The 17,430-nt window shown below is 34.8% G+C and overlaps 1 protein-coding gene across 4 annotated transcripts in view; it reads left to right on the plus strand.

The window, feature by feature from the left end:
- Nucleotides 1-17,430, plus strand: part of LOC121439854 (WD repeat-containing protein 44) — a 109,132-nt gene that overhangs the window by 63,052 nt on the left and 28,650 nt on the right. For all 4 annotated transcript variants that reach the window (XM_041640465.1, XM_041640467.1, XM_041640466.1 and 1 more), the window contains 8 exons: nt 256-386; nt 1,337-1,432; nt 3,560-3,696; nt 4,423-4,506; nt 9,257-9,363; nt 10,745-10,896; nt 14,002-14,140; nt 16,021-16,085. In XM_041640465.1, coding sequence (XP_041496399.1) covers nt 256-386; nt 1,337-1,432; nt 3,560-3,696; nt 4,423-4,506; nt 9,257-9,363; nt 10,745-10,896; nt 14,002-14,140; nt 16,021-16,085 — 911 coding nt within the window. The remainder of the gene's footprint in view (nt 1-255; nt 387-1,336; nt 1,433-3,559; nt 3,697-4,422; nt 4,507-9,256; nt 9,364-10,744; nt 10,897-14,001; nt 14,141-16,020; nt 16,086-17,430) is intronic.

The following is a 17,430-nucleotide window of genomic DNA, read 5'->3' on the forward strand; positions in this document are numbered from 1 at the left end:
CAGCAGAAATTTAAATGCTAATCTTTGAATGTATAAACTGTGCAGTCTTGAAGAAGTTAAATAATTCATTTGAGCCATTGTTTTTAATAAAAATAATAAAAGCCACTGTTCTCATAGGTTTGTTATAAGAATTAAATAAAGGTTAAAAATACTTCTTTATTTGTGTGTGTGTATAAAATTGTTGGTATTATTCTTCTGTTATTAATATCTTCATTATCATTATTATTACTATTATTATTTTTATTATCATTGCAGTACCCAAAGACAACATTACATCTGATTCTCTCCTTACTACAAATGTGGCTTCAGAGAGTACAGTTAGAGATTCTCAGCCTTCTCTTGATTTGGCAAGTGCTACAAGTGGAGATAAAATAGTTACTGCCCAGGTTGGTGAATTACTATTATATTGGGTATAGGCTAATTCAAGCTTCATATAACTAGCTGACTGAATTACTGAAACCCTCTTTCTTCTCTAGGCCAAATATTTCTTTGTCTCCCATGCCTGACCACCTCACTTCCCTTTCTGGCTTGGCTACTAACTAGTTTAATGAGCTAGCTAGTTATTTAGCATCTGATTCTTAGATGCCCTATTGATAAAACATGGGAAAAGTATTCACCTTGAAAGTTTTCTGTGAAAATGAAATGTGCTAATATATGCCAAGTGTGTGGCATGTTACATGTATTTTTAAAACCAGCTGCTTCTATTTTTAATAAGTTCCTTTTCCTAGATATAAAACACTTCATGTACTAGGCTGTACAAAAAAACTGCATAGCATTTTACCACAGCCAAATTCTGGAACTCGGGGTAATTTATGTAGTAGCTGAGGTGAGGAGTGTCAGCAGACCTGGAAATGTGACATTACCATCTTGTTATAACAATACAGTAGAGGTCACAAGCGGTCTCTTTTTGTAGAATCAACGTGGTGTTTGTCTTTTTAAAGCATTGATTTTTTTTAATCTAGAAGAATATGCAGCAACAACTATATGTGAATTTTTAACATATTGTTGTCTAGCTCTTTATATAAACAGAAGTCTTTAGCAGTATCCGCATATGGCTTGAATTAATTGCAATCTTAGTAGAGAACTATTGCTTTGAATGGGCTCAAATAAAATATTTGTGATACTACTAAGGCACTATTTCATGGGCAACAGTAATTTTGGTGTCTAATATCTTTCAACATGTAGAGAATGATAAAGGACTAAAATGGAATCATTAATTTACATTTTCAGTAAGCTCTATTTTCTGATTTGTGGAATTTTGTAGAAGTGTGCATGGTAATGAATAATTAAAATTTATAGAAATTCATTTAGTCTGTTTGTACAATTATAATTTTAGGAAAATGGAAAAGCACCTGATTTGCAGACGGTAGCAGGGGAAGTGATGGGCCCTCAGAGACCTAGATCCAACTCTGGGAGAGAGCTTACTGATGAGGTAGAATTTAATTTTTTTGTTCTTAAAAGCATAAAATGTAAAAATCCTAATGAGAAAATGAGAAAGTTCTAGAGATGGGTTGTGGCGCTGGCTGCATAGCAATGTAAGAGTACATAGCGACTTTACACTACACCTAAAGATAGTTAACACATTCTTGTTTCATGTTGCATATGACTTACTGCATTTTTAAATTGAAATTTCACATTTGTACATATTTATGGATTGTAATGTGATGGTTTGATAAATTGATACAGTATATAATGACTAAATCCAGGAAATCAGTATTTCCATCTTTTTGAACATCATTTCAATACCAGGAACACTTGTATCATCTTTTATATGTATACATAATAAATAAATATTTAAAAAAAGATGAGCTTTAAAATAATCCTAGTATTTCAGATGCTTTTTTAACATTTATTCGTGTGCATGCATGCGTGTGTGTACTTATGGGTACATGCATGCCACAGTACAAATAGGAAAGTCAGAGGATACTTTGTAAGACTCAGATCTCTCATTCTACTGTGTAAGTCCTTTGTATTGAACTCAGGCCATCTGAGTTGGCCTTAAGACCTTTCATTTGCTGAGCCATTTCCCTAACTCTATAATGGTTTCTTATTTTTTTTAAATATTTATTTATTTAGTATGCAATATTCTGTCTGTGTGCATGTCTGCAGGCCAGAAGAGGGTACCAGACCTCTTTACAGATGGTTGTGAGCCACCATGTGGTTGCCGAGAATTGAACTCAGGACCTTTGAAAGAGCAGGCAGTGCTCTTAACCACTGAGCCATCTCTCCAGCCCCCCATGGTTTCTTATTTTTGAACGTTAGAATGGGGAGCTAGCGAGATGGCCCTGCAGCTAAAAGCAATGGTTGTCCTTCTAAAGGACCCAGGTTTGATTTCTAGAACACGCATGATTACAGCTGTCTGTAACTCCAGTTCCAGGGGATCTAATGCCCTCTTCTGGCCTCCATCAGAATTATGTACATGTGGTGCCCAGACATACATGCCAGCAAAACACCATACACGGAAAATAAAAATAATTTCAATTCCTTGAAGGCCAATGATAGCAGATCATTAGTTTGAGGTCATCCTGACTAACATAACTAGACCCTTTCTCAAATGTGTTAAAATAATACATTTTTCTAAATTATACTTTGGAAAACAGTTCAACAGACCCTTTCTCAAATATGTTCAAATAAAATAATACATTTTTCTAAATTATACCTTGGAAAACAGTTTACCTTTTCTTAAAATGTTAATATTACCATGACCCAGCAGTTCCATTTTTTTTATACTAAAGAAAAATGGAAACATATTCACACACAAATGTACAAGATATTCAAAGCAGCATTATTTATAATTGCTAAAAATGGAAACAGCACAAACATGTATGATGGATGAATCCTTAAATAAAATATAGTATTCCCATTCAATAGTATATTTTTCAGCAGTTAAAAAAGAAAACGATATTGGTATTTGGATAAACCTTAAAAATAGCATGCTAAATAAAAGAATCAAGATGCATTGTATGTTAGTGTGTGTGTGTATGTGTGTGTGTGCATGCATTATACATATATTTTTTGAGTGAATTTATGAAATGTCCTGAATAAACAAATCAATACAGACAGAAAGTAGATTAGTAATTACCAGAGACTAAGAAATAATTAAATGGGATTGAGAGCTAATGTGCAACTGATTTCCTTTATGAGCAATCAAATATTATAATTTAATCATAAAGTAAGAACTATAATATGTTATTAACCATTGAATTGCATGTTTTAAGGGATAATATTTTATGGTATGAGAATTATATCTCAGCATAAATGTTTAAGTTTATTGTGCCCAGTAGTGACTATCTAGAAAATCCTTAACATTTTGAGAATTTTCTAGACTCAAAAAAGATAATTAAAGGCTGGAGAGATGGCTCAACAGTTAAGAGTACTACTGTTCTTCCAGAGGACCTGTGTTTGAGTCCCAGAACCACAATCCACAACTACCTGTAACACCAGCTCCAAGAGATCCAACACCTCTGGCCTCTGTGCACAACATACATAATTAAAACTAATATAAAAATTTAAAGATAATTAAGTTGAAAGTCATCTGGGTGTTATTTTTTACCTCTAGGAAATTTTAGCCAGTGTAATGATTAAGAACCTGGATACTGGAGAAGAAATACCTCTAAGTCTTGCTGAAGAAAAGTTGCCAACAGGTATTAATCCTCTCACTCTACACATCATGAGAAGGACAAAGGAGTATGTAAGGTATGACTTAATGTTATTTAACTTTTTTTGAACTACAACTGTCCCTCCTTAGTTAAACTCAGTCCTCTGTTTTAATCTAAAAGTAAAATTAGCTTGAGTATGCATTATTTACCTTTGATCTTTGCCTCTGATTATTGATATACCATGTAGTTACTTGTGGAAATTATTCTAAATCTTAAATCTCATACTATTTAGTTTCTTGTCATTTAAAATGATTTATGCTGGAGACAGAATCAAAACATTAAGACTAAAAAGCCATATGTGTGAGGATCATTTAGTATTCTAAAATTTTGCTTTGTAAGTATTTGAAAACTGCTTTAGAGCAAAACGATTGATTTTCATTATGAGATGTAATGAGGACCTAAGGAATAAGTTCTAGAAGAGCAAAGACCTTTTATTAAATTTAATATATGTTGTGCCTGGTGGACCAAGAAAAAGCTATCTACAGGTTATTTTATTGTTGATATACACAGACTTCATATAGTAGGATTTTAATAAGCTATTAAATTGCATTCATTTAAATTTTGCAAATTGCATCTTGCTTTAAGATTCCAGTCTTTACTCTTGGAAACTATTTAGTAATTCTCAGGTTATTCATTAATTTGAAGTTATATAAGCATATCAAGATAGTTTTTCTTATTCTGATTAGTTGCTGCATAGTAAACATAAAAGGATATTTTTGAGAAGAGAAATGGCTTCTTTTAAAATGACTCACCCTTCTTGCAGCAATGACGCCACACAATCTGATGATGAAGAAAAGTTGCAGTCACAACAAACAGATACTGACGGTGGACGGTTAAAGCAGAAAACGTGAGTTACTACTCTACACACCTTTCCTTCTTTTTAAGTATTTACTAGAAAAGGAAAAAAAATTCCATGCTTTTTTAATCAAAAAAAATGTAATATAAAAACTGTAGTACCAGATTGTTCTTAGCCACTTTTTACATTACAGTAAAACAGACCCTTTAAAGAGATGTGTCTGCTAAAATCAGTTACACTCTTCCAAGGCTTCTAACCCGACACTATTACCTTATATTACCATCATCCCAGTGTTATTCTCTTGCTTCTACTAACTGCCATAACCATACATTAATCTCCCAGGAAATTCCTAAGAAAATCAATCCTTGTCATATTGCTTGAATATATCTGCTACCACTTAATTTCAGTAACTTCTTTCTCATAATTTCTTTCAACTTGAGAGAATTGCTTTGAATGAAATATGTGGTTTCCCTCCAGAAGATTTTAAATCATGTTAAATATCTACCCAAACCATCTCTACCCTCTATTGGCTAACTATGAGTATCTTACATTTGTTTAGGTCGTCTTGAAAGCATCTGACATAAAGTAAATGACCAATAATATATTTTGTATCATCCTTATATTGTTTTCCATCCTAGATGCTAGAATTGTGAATAGAAGAACATCGTTGTCCTTAGATATCTTCCCCCTTCTCTTCATCTTTCCAAACCTTATTTATATTTCTTTCTAACTACTCCAGTTCATAGCAAATCTAAATCTATAGCCACATAACTTATTTTTTCCTCTTTAGCATGTTATCTTAATTCCATATTCTAATTTCAAAAGCAAATTATTTTATCAGTATATATTTTACATGTTCCTTATGACATTTTCTTACATGTGTATAATGGATTTTATCATATTCGCACCTATTGCCTTTTCTTGCCCCTCACTCCTGCTGATCTTTGTTCTCTTTTTAAATAGTTTCCCTTCTTCTTTCATATATTTTTAATTTTTTCATATTTTTATTTTTCATGACAAGTTTTCTCTGTGTAGCCTTGGCTGTTCTGGAACTAACTCTGTAGACCAGGCTGACCTCTCACTCACAGAGATCTGCTTGCCTCTGACTCCCAAGTGCTGGGATTGAAGCTTTGCACCACCACTGCCTGGCTGATTTTGTTTATTTGTTGTTTTGTTTTGTTTTAAGTTACCCAGTTTGTTTAATAAGGGTTACTTACAGGAGCATGGACAGTTTATCAGTGACTATGGTGAAGAAATGTTTCTTTCTCTTAGTAGCCATTAGCTTCCTATAGATCCTCAAGGAGGGTGAGCCTAAAGCAAACACATTTTAAATAGCTAGACAATGTGATATGAAAGGTTTATGATCATATGATTCTTCTGTTACCCCACAAATACATAGTATATAGGTGCTCATATAGAGTATGTCTGATTATGCCTGAGTCACTAAATTGTCAGTATTGTCATATAACATCCAAAATGTATGATCCACTTAAATCTGACTATTTAGAAAAGATGTACCAAAATGCAGATATATGTTAACACCAGGTGTTTGAAACTTGGCTGTCTAACACTGACAGCTGTCAGGATCCAAAGAGTTAGGAATTGTTCAGGAAACATAAACATCCAGGTGAACTGTCATATAGTTGATGCCCTACAGCTCATTTATGTTCTGTTTTGGTTTTCTTATACAAGTTGTCACTATATGGCTTTCTACACCAGGTCAGGCTGGTGTGAACTCACAACTTTCCTGCTTCTTTATCCTGAGTGTTGTGATTATAGGTGTGCATCACTATGTTCTGTTAAAGCTCATTTTCTAAGAAAAAAATTGTACTCAGAAATTTTTTCTTCAGAAAATGGGTCTATATGTCTCATTTTTTATTCATACATCATTTCTTAAATCTGGTCATCTAGTGCCCGCGCTTCTAAAGCAACAGAGAACCTGAAAAATTTGACATAAAAGTTGGCATGTGAGACTGAGACTGCTTGGTAATATTCTGATTGCAAGGTTGTAATCAGAAAATGATAAAAGACCCATACATAGCACAATAGTCTGTGTATATAGTAACTCTTTCCAGACTTTTTTCTTACAATCATACACATAGAACATAGAAATATTTACACTGGGCTGGGCGGTGGTGGCATACGCCTTTAATCCCAGCACTCGGGAGGCAGAGACAGGCGGATCTCTGTGAGTTCGAGACCAGCCTGGTCTACAAGAGCTAGTTCCAGGACAGGAACCAAAAAGCTACAGAGAAACCCTGTCTCGAAAAATCAACAAAAAAAAATATTTATACTGAATGATGAGATAAACCAATAATGCAGCCAGTAGACAGTATAGATTGGCCCCTGGTTCTGACTTTTCCTGGATCATAACAAGTTGTTTTGAAGACTGAGGAAGCAACTAGTAATTGAGCTTAAGAGAATCCTGTTCAAAAGGTCCTGAGAATAGTACAAGTGGTAACAGACCCTATTCATCAGTGAAAAGGAATCTACTAAATAGTACCATTTTAAAATCATAGGTGTCTATAGCTGAGCCTAGTGTATACACCTTTAATCCTAGCACTTGAAGGAAGGGTCAGGCAGAATCTCTGAGTTCAAGACCACCTTGATCTACAGAGCTAGTTTCAGACAGCCAAGAAAGACTACGTAGAGAAACCCTGTCTTGAAAACAAAAACAAAACATAAACATAAAACATATTTAGAACGTCACATCTACAGTGATTTAAATGTCTTCTTGGCTTTTAAATAGCAATCATCATAGTTTCATTTCCTGTTGGTCTGATAAACTACCCTGATAAGAGCATCTTAAGAAAGAAAGGGTGCATTTGGCTCACAGCCCATAATTGCAGAAATGTTAAGGTAGTAGGAACTTTAAGTAGATAGTCATAAGACATCCACAGTGAAGAGCTGAGAGCAGTGAACTAATACCTGCACTTAGTGCTCAGTTCACTTTCTTCTCTCTTAAACAATCTAGATCCCCTACCCAGGGAATGGCGTCACCCACAATCTTCCCATTATTAATCAAGATAATCCCCTCATAGACACGTTCACAGGCCAGCCCAATCTAGAGAGTTCCTTATTAAGCCACCCTTCTCAGGTGATTTTAGAGTGTGTCAAATTAGCAATTAAAACTAAACATCATTGTAATGAACCTATAGTTATCCATAAACTATAACTTTAGAGTAGGCACCTTATTTTGGTTTTAGAAACTGGTTTCACAGGGATGCTTTGTAGCTTAATGGTAGAGTGCTCACGTAGCTTATACAAGGTCCTGGGCTCAATCCCCAGCACTATAAAATTAGTTTTGTCTTCTCTGTTTTCTGATGACTGAAAGTAGCAACAGAAATGTATAAAATTGAAAATGAAAGTTTATGATTATTTCACAGATTATTATCAAGATTCTTTAATTTCTTTGTCAATGCTGGCGAATCAAAGCTAGGGACCAGCACATGCTAAGCAAGGACTATGAGCTATACCCTAGAATTTTTTGGTTCTCATAAGAGAGGGGTTACATTATGTCTGTAGATTCTTAGCTTGCTTTTTTTTTATTGTAAATCAAATACGTCATGGTCATCTCTTCATGTTAGCACAAAAGACAAATACATTGATTGCAGTCTTTCTATGAACCACACAGGAATTAGTTGCTGTGGATACAGTAGTTAAGACAATTACACTCATACCTTCAGGGACCTTCTGTGTAAATGAGGAGGCAGATACTGAATATGTAATCATGCACAAAAGTGTACCTTTATTTATAATGATTGCTGTAAAAGAAAACTGCAAGGTGCTATGAAAGTCTACAACAAGAAAACATGTTTTGGCTCAAAGAAGGTCTTTTTGAGAGAAGATTATTTGATCTAAGACCTAAAGGGTAAATAAAAACTAGTAATCAGTATTGGGTATTTGAATCAGAAGTAACAACATGAGGAAAGACTATGAATAAGAGCTTGGCAATTCAAAGAGTAGGGGTTTGTTTTATTGTAGTTTATGCCAACCCTTATTTATCCATTTGGCTGTTGATTGACATTTATATCTTTTCAATTGAATAGAGAAAATTTGAATCATGTTTATATAAGCTTTGATGCTTGTGTAACTTTGTGTTTGGGGGTGTCTATTGAAAAGCTCGGCCTAATTTTATTGTTGTGAATACCCAGATTAAAGAGAAAACACACTAAGTAGGTCCTCTTAGGCTTCCCGGGTATTCTATTTTGTAGATCAATGACTTTCTTTAACCCTTCCTTTTTGTTGGTAAAATGCGTTCTTAGAGATAAGTCTCTAAAGTAGTTTTTTCAAAATTATTTAACTGCATGTTTATAGCTTCACCAGGAACTCTCCAAATCAGATTATCTGGGGATAGGACCCATAGATCTGCTTAAACATGCTCTTCCTCAGCCCACCATTGCCAATAACACTTGAACAGTATGGCTTTAGAATAAACTTAATTGGGAGAAATTTTATTCATATATTTTTGAAGGTTATTGTCTTGAATATGTTCATTCCATAAAACAAGGAATCTGATGGGGCTGGAGAGATGGCTCAGTGGTTAAGAGCAGTGGCTGCTCTTTCAGAGGACTCAGGTTCAATTCCTAGAACCCTCATGGTGGCTCACAGCTGTCTATAACTCATAGACATAACTGCAGACAAAACACCAATGTACACAAATTAAGTAAATTAAGAAAAAAAAACAAGGAATCCAAGAACTTGAATACCTACATTTAATGTTTTAAACAATACATCTTAAGTTTGTGGGTAGTTCACCTTGCACAATTGTGTCACTACATTTTTGTGTATTTTTCTTCAGGACTCAACTAAAGAAATTCCTTGGAAAATCAGTAAAGAGAGCAAAGCATCTTGCTGAGGAATATGGTGAACGTGCTATAAATAAGGTTAAAAGTGTAAGAGATGAAGGTCAGTAGCATGAGGATATTGCAACACTCCATTAATGTGTATTTTCTAAATTTAGCTCGGCGTTTATAAAAGGCACTCTATATCAATGAACATAATAAACTTTTATAGCCAATATCTTAGTATTTCAATAAATCACAAGTGTCTCCCTTAATTTTATAAATATGAAAAAAGATAAATGTATCCTTTTAAGTATGAATTGGTTCAGTATTTTGTGATTATAACAACTTTGAAGATTTATGGTACAATGATTAAGTGTAAATTGGTTTTGTCAAACCTTTTGGCTTTTAAAAATATTTTTAAAGGGTTGGAGAACTGGCTTAGTGGTTAAGGGCACCAGAGAATCCATCTTTAATTTCCCAGTACTCTCATGGCAAACTAGAACTGTCTGTAACTCGTTTCAGGGGATCTGACACCCACTTCTGGCCTCCAAGGCCACCAGGCACACACGTAGCACATAGACATTCATGGAGGCAAAACACTCATGCCCATAAAAATAAATAGACTTTTAAAGCTATTTTTTAATGAGGTAAACTTGTGACCAGGTAATTATTTCATTGGATAAAAGCAATTTTGCCATGCAAGCCCAATGGAGTTCTTTGGAACTCAGTTAGAAGCTAGATGCTATAGTATCATCAACATTTTATGATGACATAGAAGATAGAGAGAGAATTGCCCTCAAGGTGACAGGCCAACTAGTCTGCAGCATGTAGCACAGCAGCAGAGGAAAACAATAGAAACCCTGCTTCAAAGAAGGCATAAGGCTAGAACCACTCTCAAAAAAAAAATTCCTCTGATCTCTACTCTTGTGCTGTGGCATGTGCATGGGTAAAGGAGCTTGCTGCCAAGTCCAACAACCAGAGTTCAATTCCTGTAATCTGTTTGGTAGAAGGACAGAACTGAGTCCATATGCATCTCACGGCATGCACATGTAAACACCATAAATAAGGTAAAAAGATTTTCTTAATCTGCAGAGACTGTAGCCCACTGTGCCTTTATTATTCTACTCATTTGTTTTTATTAATAAGTGCACTTATTAATACTCACACAATACCAGATAATCTTCTTAGAATTAACCTACATTTTAATTAATTTAATCTCATAACTCAATGGAGTATCATCATTATCCTCATTTTATAGGTGAGAAAACTGAGAGGTATAGAAAGGTTGAGTAACTTCTCCACGGTCATGCAGATTATAAGTAACGGATATAAATTCAACCAATGTAACATCAGTCTCCATTTTCTCAACCAATATGTTACATAGTAATTGACAAATTTTGCTTCTCTATTTACTAAAAGTATACTTGATAATCAATGTATTTGAAAATATAATTGTAACTAGATATATATTAACCATTGAATTTTGTTACTTTTCTCTTCAGTGTTTCATACTGATCAAGATGACCCTTCATCAAGTGATGATGAAGGAATGCCATATACAAGGCCAGTTAAATTCAAGGCAGCACATGGTTTCAAAGGACCTTATGATTTTGATCAGATCAAAGTGGTGCAAGATCTTAGTGGTGAACATATGGTAAGCAACTATTTCATTTTTCATGACTGCTAGGGTATTTTTTGAGGCTTCTATTTAACTTATCTTTACCAATGTATATGCTTTTGCTAATTCAACTCAAGAGCACTAAATTTATATTAATTTATTTAAATTAATAGATAATGCAGTGTTTGTCTCGAATATTGTTTAAGGAGTAATGTTTTAGGCTGAATGTAGTTTCTTGGACCTATAATCGTGGCACACAGAAGGCTGAGGCAGGAAGATGAGATCAAGGCCAGCCTGTGCTATATAGGGCAACCCAATCTCAAAATAAAAAAGGTTTGCAATAAATAATCTCTAGGCTGTATTATTAAGAAAACTATGCAGAGAGACCAATCTTTGCAGCACTTAAATTAGAAAATAGTCTGTCACTTATAAAAGTATTTTAAATATTTCCAACCACAATTTAAATAAATATGGATACTTAGAGATTTTCAATAGCATACATAAAGCCCTGCTTTCAATCCCTAGCACTTTGGTAAAAAGTATTCAGAATCCTACTGTGTTTTCCACAGTAAAATATTCAGCCAAGCTAGAAATAGTTAGAGGTTTACATTCTTTAAGATTTCAAAAGTACCATACTGGGGATGTGGTTTTGTCGTAGTGTTTCCTTCATATACATGAGGCTCTGCTCTGATCACTAATACTGCAAAGAAAAAATTCAAGCCTAACAATGTAGACGGAAATCCTCAGATTTGATTGCAGATAGTGTCTACAAATCTAGGAACGTAAGGACTATAGCAGTTAAACTCAGACATAGGTAAACTAGGCTGTGCCCTTGATCAAGGAATCAAATAAAGCCTGCGTTGCCCTAACTACAAAGCAACTATAAGCAGTGGCCACATTGAAATTAAATTTTTGTGCTATTAAACTATACATCAATGTTTTAAATTTTACTGTGGTTTCATTTTGGAACTTACTAATTTTTTTATCTGTGAAGTTTACATTTATGTTTTTATTTTTTTATTAAAAATTTCCACCTCTTCCCCGCCTCCCTTTTCCCTCCCCCAACTTCCCACGCCCCACTCCCCTCCCCCTCCCTCTCCTAAGTCCTAAGAGCAGTCAGGGTTCCCTGCCCTGTGGGAAGTCCAAGATCCTCCCCCCTCCATCCAGGTCTAGGAAGGTGAGCATCCAAACAGACTAGGCTCCCACAAAGCCAGTACGTGCAGTAGGAACAAAACCCAGTGCCAATGTCCTTGGCTTCTCAGCAGCCCTCATTGTCCACCATATTCAGAGAGTCCGGTTTTATCCCATGCTTTTTCAGTCACAGTCCAGCTGGCCTTGGTGAGCTCCCAATAGATCAGCCCCACCGTCTCAGTGGGTGGGATACCCCCTTGCGGTCCTGACTTCCTTGCTCATGTTCTCCCTCCTTCTGCTCCTCATTTGGACCTTGGAAGCTCAGTCCGGTGCTCCAATGTGGGTCTCTGTCTCTATCTCCATCCATTGCCAGATGAAGGTTCTATGGTGATATGTAAGATATTCGTTAGTATGGCTATAGGATAGGGCCATTTCAGGCTCTCTCTCCTCAGCTGCCCAAGGACCTAGTTGGGGACATCTCTCTGGACCCCTGAGAACCCCTCTAGAGTCATAAAGGTCTTGGAGAGATTAGGGATACAAGGGTCATACCTAAATATAATAAAAGCTATTTACAGCAAGCCGACAGCTATCATCAAATTAAATGGAGAGATACTCAAAGCCATCCCACTAAAATCAGGAACACTCTCTCCATACCTCTTCAATATAGTGCTTGGAGTTCTAGCAATAGCGGTAAGACAACATAAGGGGATCAAGGGGATTCTAATTGGAAAGGAAGAAGTTAAACTTTCGTTATTTGCAGATGATATGATAGTATACATAAGCGACCCCAAAAACTCTACCAAAGAACTCCTACAGCTGATAAACACCTTTAGTAATGTGGCAGGATACATGATCAACTCCAAAAAATCAGTTGCCCTCCTATACACTAAGGATAAGGATGCAGAGAGGGAAATCAGAGAAGCATCACCTTTCACGATAGCCACAAATAGCATAAAATATTTTGGGGTAACTCTGACCAAGGAAGTGAAAGATCTATTTGATAAAAATTTTTATACTATGTTGAGTTCACCTTTATTTCCTACTTAAGTAAAAAGCCTCACCGTGCAGTGGTGGCACACGCCTTTAATCCCAGCACTCAGGAGGCAAAGGCAGGTGGATCTCTGTGAGTTTGAGGCCAGCCTGGTCTACAAGAGCTAGTTCCAGGATAGCTAGGACTACAGAGAGAAACACTGTCTCAAAAAAAACAATAATAATAATAATAATAATAATAAGTAAAAAGCCCATTATATTGGGATCCAAATGATTTTTTACTGTATTTGACTTTTATAGAAATAAACGCTATTTAAGTTAATTAACTTGCTTCTAACTTAGATAAAGAATCCATAGGCAGCTAATGTTTTTAATATACCTAAGTCTGTGTTATAACCTTATTTGTTGGAATAGGATTTGGCCTTCCTACTAAAGACTCCTATTCTTTAAAACTTTTCTGATCATATACATATCCAAAGATTTCAGTTTCTATAGAGAGTCTAGTCATGTACTGTAGAGAGAAAAGCAGAATAAGACCAAACTGTTTAGGTCCTTTGAAGTGTCTCATGATATGGGCACTATGCTATAGGCAGCTAAGGTAGGCTAGGCCTTATTCTTTTCAGTCCTGCTAAGGGACTGGAGTTTCCAAACCGTGGTTTGTGCTTCTAGCTACATAGGGACTCTCATAAATGGCACCTGAGGTTACCCTCTGACCTCTACACTTAAGTCCACACACACATGCCTATATGCAACCAAAAATACCCCTCATTTTTATTAATATGTGAACATAGTTTGGGGTTTTAAATTTGTTAGGTTAAAATATAGGAAATGTTAATGATCCTAACAGACCTTTCTTCTGAAAGCTTCCCTTTCTGGTAGCACTATTGCACAAGTGGCTGTAACACATGTTAGGAAAATTAGTGTTATCTTACTATGTATAATGCGGTAGAACTTTAAAGGTTGGGTTAAAGGAACGTCTCTTAAGCTTGTAAAGTCATTTTGAACCTTCTGTTTTCATAGGGAGCTGTTTGGACAATGAAATTTTCTCACTGTGGCCGATTACTTGCCTCAGCTGGACAAGACAATATAGTGAGGATATGGGCTTTAAAAAATGCTTTTGACTATTTCAACAATATGCGAATGAAATACAATACTGAAGGTATTTTTCATTTCATTAAATATCTAAGTAAATCTGTTTTTTTTTTTTGCGTTTTAGGTGTAGCATTTGTTGAGAATCCTCAGTTCTCAAACTAAAAATGCTTTGTAATCTGAAACTCATGAAATGTTGAAAAAGTGCTCAAAGGTTTCTAAGTTTAAAGAATTTTAGGTTTCGTTTTTTTTTCAGATTAGGGATGCTGAACATTTAAAGACCATGCAATTATTTAAAAAATCCAACAAGTTCCAAATCTAATAACGAATATTCAACTGTATTGCTTCCTTTAACTGGTCAGTGATTTGTAGGAAACACTACTTATCATACTAGCCAGCATTTACATCATATGGTGTTGTACACCTATAATCTTGACTCTTTGCAGGACTGAGGCAAGATGGTCAGAAATTTAAGGATGATATGGCTTATATAGCAAGACTGTCTCAAAACTAAATAAAAATAAGATAAACAGCAATAGCAAAAATCTCTAGACCTAATGAAAAGAATACCACATAGCTTTTGATTTATACCTTTTCTTGTAAATATGTAATTGTATCAAACACTTAGAAATTACTTGGTTTCCCCTGGCAACCTTCACTTCTATCCTAAATTAAAATGAAAGATTGAATTAAACTGGAGAAATAATAAAAATACTACGTATACCCACTATGTAAAGAAAGATTAAGAAAATTAAGCCATGAAGAATAATTAAGTTTGTGGATATATGAAATCAGTGGATATATGAAAAACTGTTAACTGACAACAAAAAACTGACCTCAGAATATTATGAATATATGTAAACACTATCACTAAAAATTTAATTAAGCAGGAACTCTAATTGTATGAGCTAACTTTCATATATATATATATATATATATATATTTGTTATTGTTGTTTTTCGAGACATGGTTTCTCTGTGTAACAGTCCTAGCTGTCCTGGAACTAGCTCTTGTAGATCAGGTTGGCTTCAAACTCCCAGAGATCTGCTTGCCTCTACCTCCCAAGTGCTGGAATTAAAGGTGTACGCTACCACCTCCTGGCCCAACTTTCTTATAATTTTTAATGTAACTAACTTTATCCACAAATCATCTCTTTCCTAATCATCTAAGGTTGAAAATAAGACGTTAAGAAATGGGAGAAAAGAAAATAGAGTTAACCATTGGTGAGAATATAGAGTGCAATACCAATTTAAAGAACACAGTATACCAGTCATCTATGATTAATCTCTATACAATCTGTCTCTCAGTCTAAGAAATTACAGTATCTCACTGTGATGCCCAGTCTGGCCTTGAACTCTCTTTGTAGCTCAGGCAGGCTTTGAACATAAGATCTTGCCTCAACCTCACGAGGATCTTGAGTTAATGGGGCTGTGCCACCAGACCTGGGGACCCTGTATTCTTTAGAAAACCTTTGTGGATTTCCTTAATGTATGTCATAATATATAATTGAAGATGATGTGACCAAATTTCAAATGGGTTACTTGTAGAGTGAGTGAGCTTTTCTTGTTCTACAAGGACATTTCTTGTTCTACCTAAGGCAAAAAGACAATTGCAGTTACCTTTGAAGCCTGACCTCAGCTCAGACCTTTTATTGGTCTTTTGCTGTTTCCCCTTGCTACTTTTTGTAATTAGTAAAAATGTATTCACTATGAATAATGAAGATTAGATGATATTTTGTTTACTAATTTAGGGAACTGTTTAAGCTCTTTTATTAAAATTGATAAAAATGATAAAGACAAACATGTAGGTGCTTGTGTGGTTATAGTTCACATTTAGAAAATGTGTTTTTCCAGGGTATTCTATTTTGACTATTATTATTTCAGAATATTTTTGTTGGTAGATTAGCTTATATTCATATATGTTTTTTAACAATTACTATGCTGCTTTTAGGCCGTGTGTCACCATCACCATCGCAGGAAAGTCTAAGTTCATCAAAGTCTGACACAGACACAGGGGTATGTTCAAGTTTTATGGTTACTTTTGTTAAATTCTATGATTTATTTGATGCCCTAAAATATTTTTCTATTATAAATTTTGTCAAGGTGTTAATTAAAATTAACACATAATATTCAAGTGTTTCTTCTATTTATATTCCCAAGTGAAAAATCATCAAGTTTCAGGATTGTCAAGTGGTGAATATTATTCAAGCTACCAACCTAATGATGCATACTTAAATAAAATACCACTTTAATCCAGGTTTAATATTTTTAAAAATATTAATTTTATAGTTTAATTATAGTTAAATTTTCTGATGTCTTTTTATTGCCTCCAGGAAAAAGATACTTCTTAATATTGCATCATATTGTCTTTCTAACTCAGTTCTAATACTCTGGTGTCTGCAAGTTCTACTTCCCATGCTGATCTGTCCTAAATATTCTTTCACAATGATATCTTTTCCCATGTATTTACTTTGTCCAGAATACCCTATCTGAATTCAGCTTAAATGGCTTATGTTCTCTTATTAGTTTCCCTAAATCCAGCAGGCAGAATTATTACTCATTGTGCTTTGATAATATGTCATGTGTAGTTTCATATATTGTTTACCATACTTCCTTCTGTTTAGGCTTTGAACTAATCCTTGACATCTTATTCCATGCTGACTGTAGTAGGTGTGCAGTCAGCATTGAAATCCCGCTTCTGTGCTTTTATTCTAAGTTTTTCCCTTATCTGAATGCTTCTAGTCTCCCTTCTTTCCATTTAAACTATGCCCATTCTACATGGCCCACTTTTTCTCTAAAACCTTCACTCACTAATGCATAGTGACAATTTTAACTGCTTTGGAGAAAAGGGTTTGTTTACTTATTAGTTTAATTTACTATAAAGCCTCTAAATATTTGTTGCTTTTGAAAGACAAACTATACTGCGTCTTGTTTATGCTTAGCAGCGTATAGATTCATAACTATTTCTGTCTAACCTCCCCACCCTGATCTCTAAGTGTAATTACAATGTTAATGGAGTATAAAACATTATAAATGAGAATTATTAAACTTCTTTAATAGAAAAGTTAGTCTTTGTCTTATGCTATTTAACTTTTTTCTTCTGAAACAATTGAGTAGTCTGTCATTTTCAGGAAAAGGTCATTTGAGATTGCTTTGACTTCTCTCATTCTTTCTCAAAACAGCTGAGAGAGGCTTCTGTCTCATGTCTTTTGGGGTTTGTTGTCTGGAATTATTTTTGAACCTAATTAGATACAGTGGAGCACAATAAGCACAGTAGAGATCATTTTCCTATGCAGTTGGTCTGGCTCATGGTTGGGTGTCTTAGCCCTTTTGAAGTGTTTTCACATGCTGTATCATCATG

Source organism: Microtus oregoni, unplaced genomic scaffold, assembly GCF_018167655.1.
Source record: "Microtus oregoni isolate MIOR12 unplaced genomic scaffold, Mior012 000063F_ref0000156, whole genome shotgun sequence".
NCBI classification, from domain to species: domain Eukaryota; kingdom Metazoa; phylum Chordata; class Mammalia; order Rodentia; family Cricetidae; genus Microtus; species Microtus oregoni.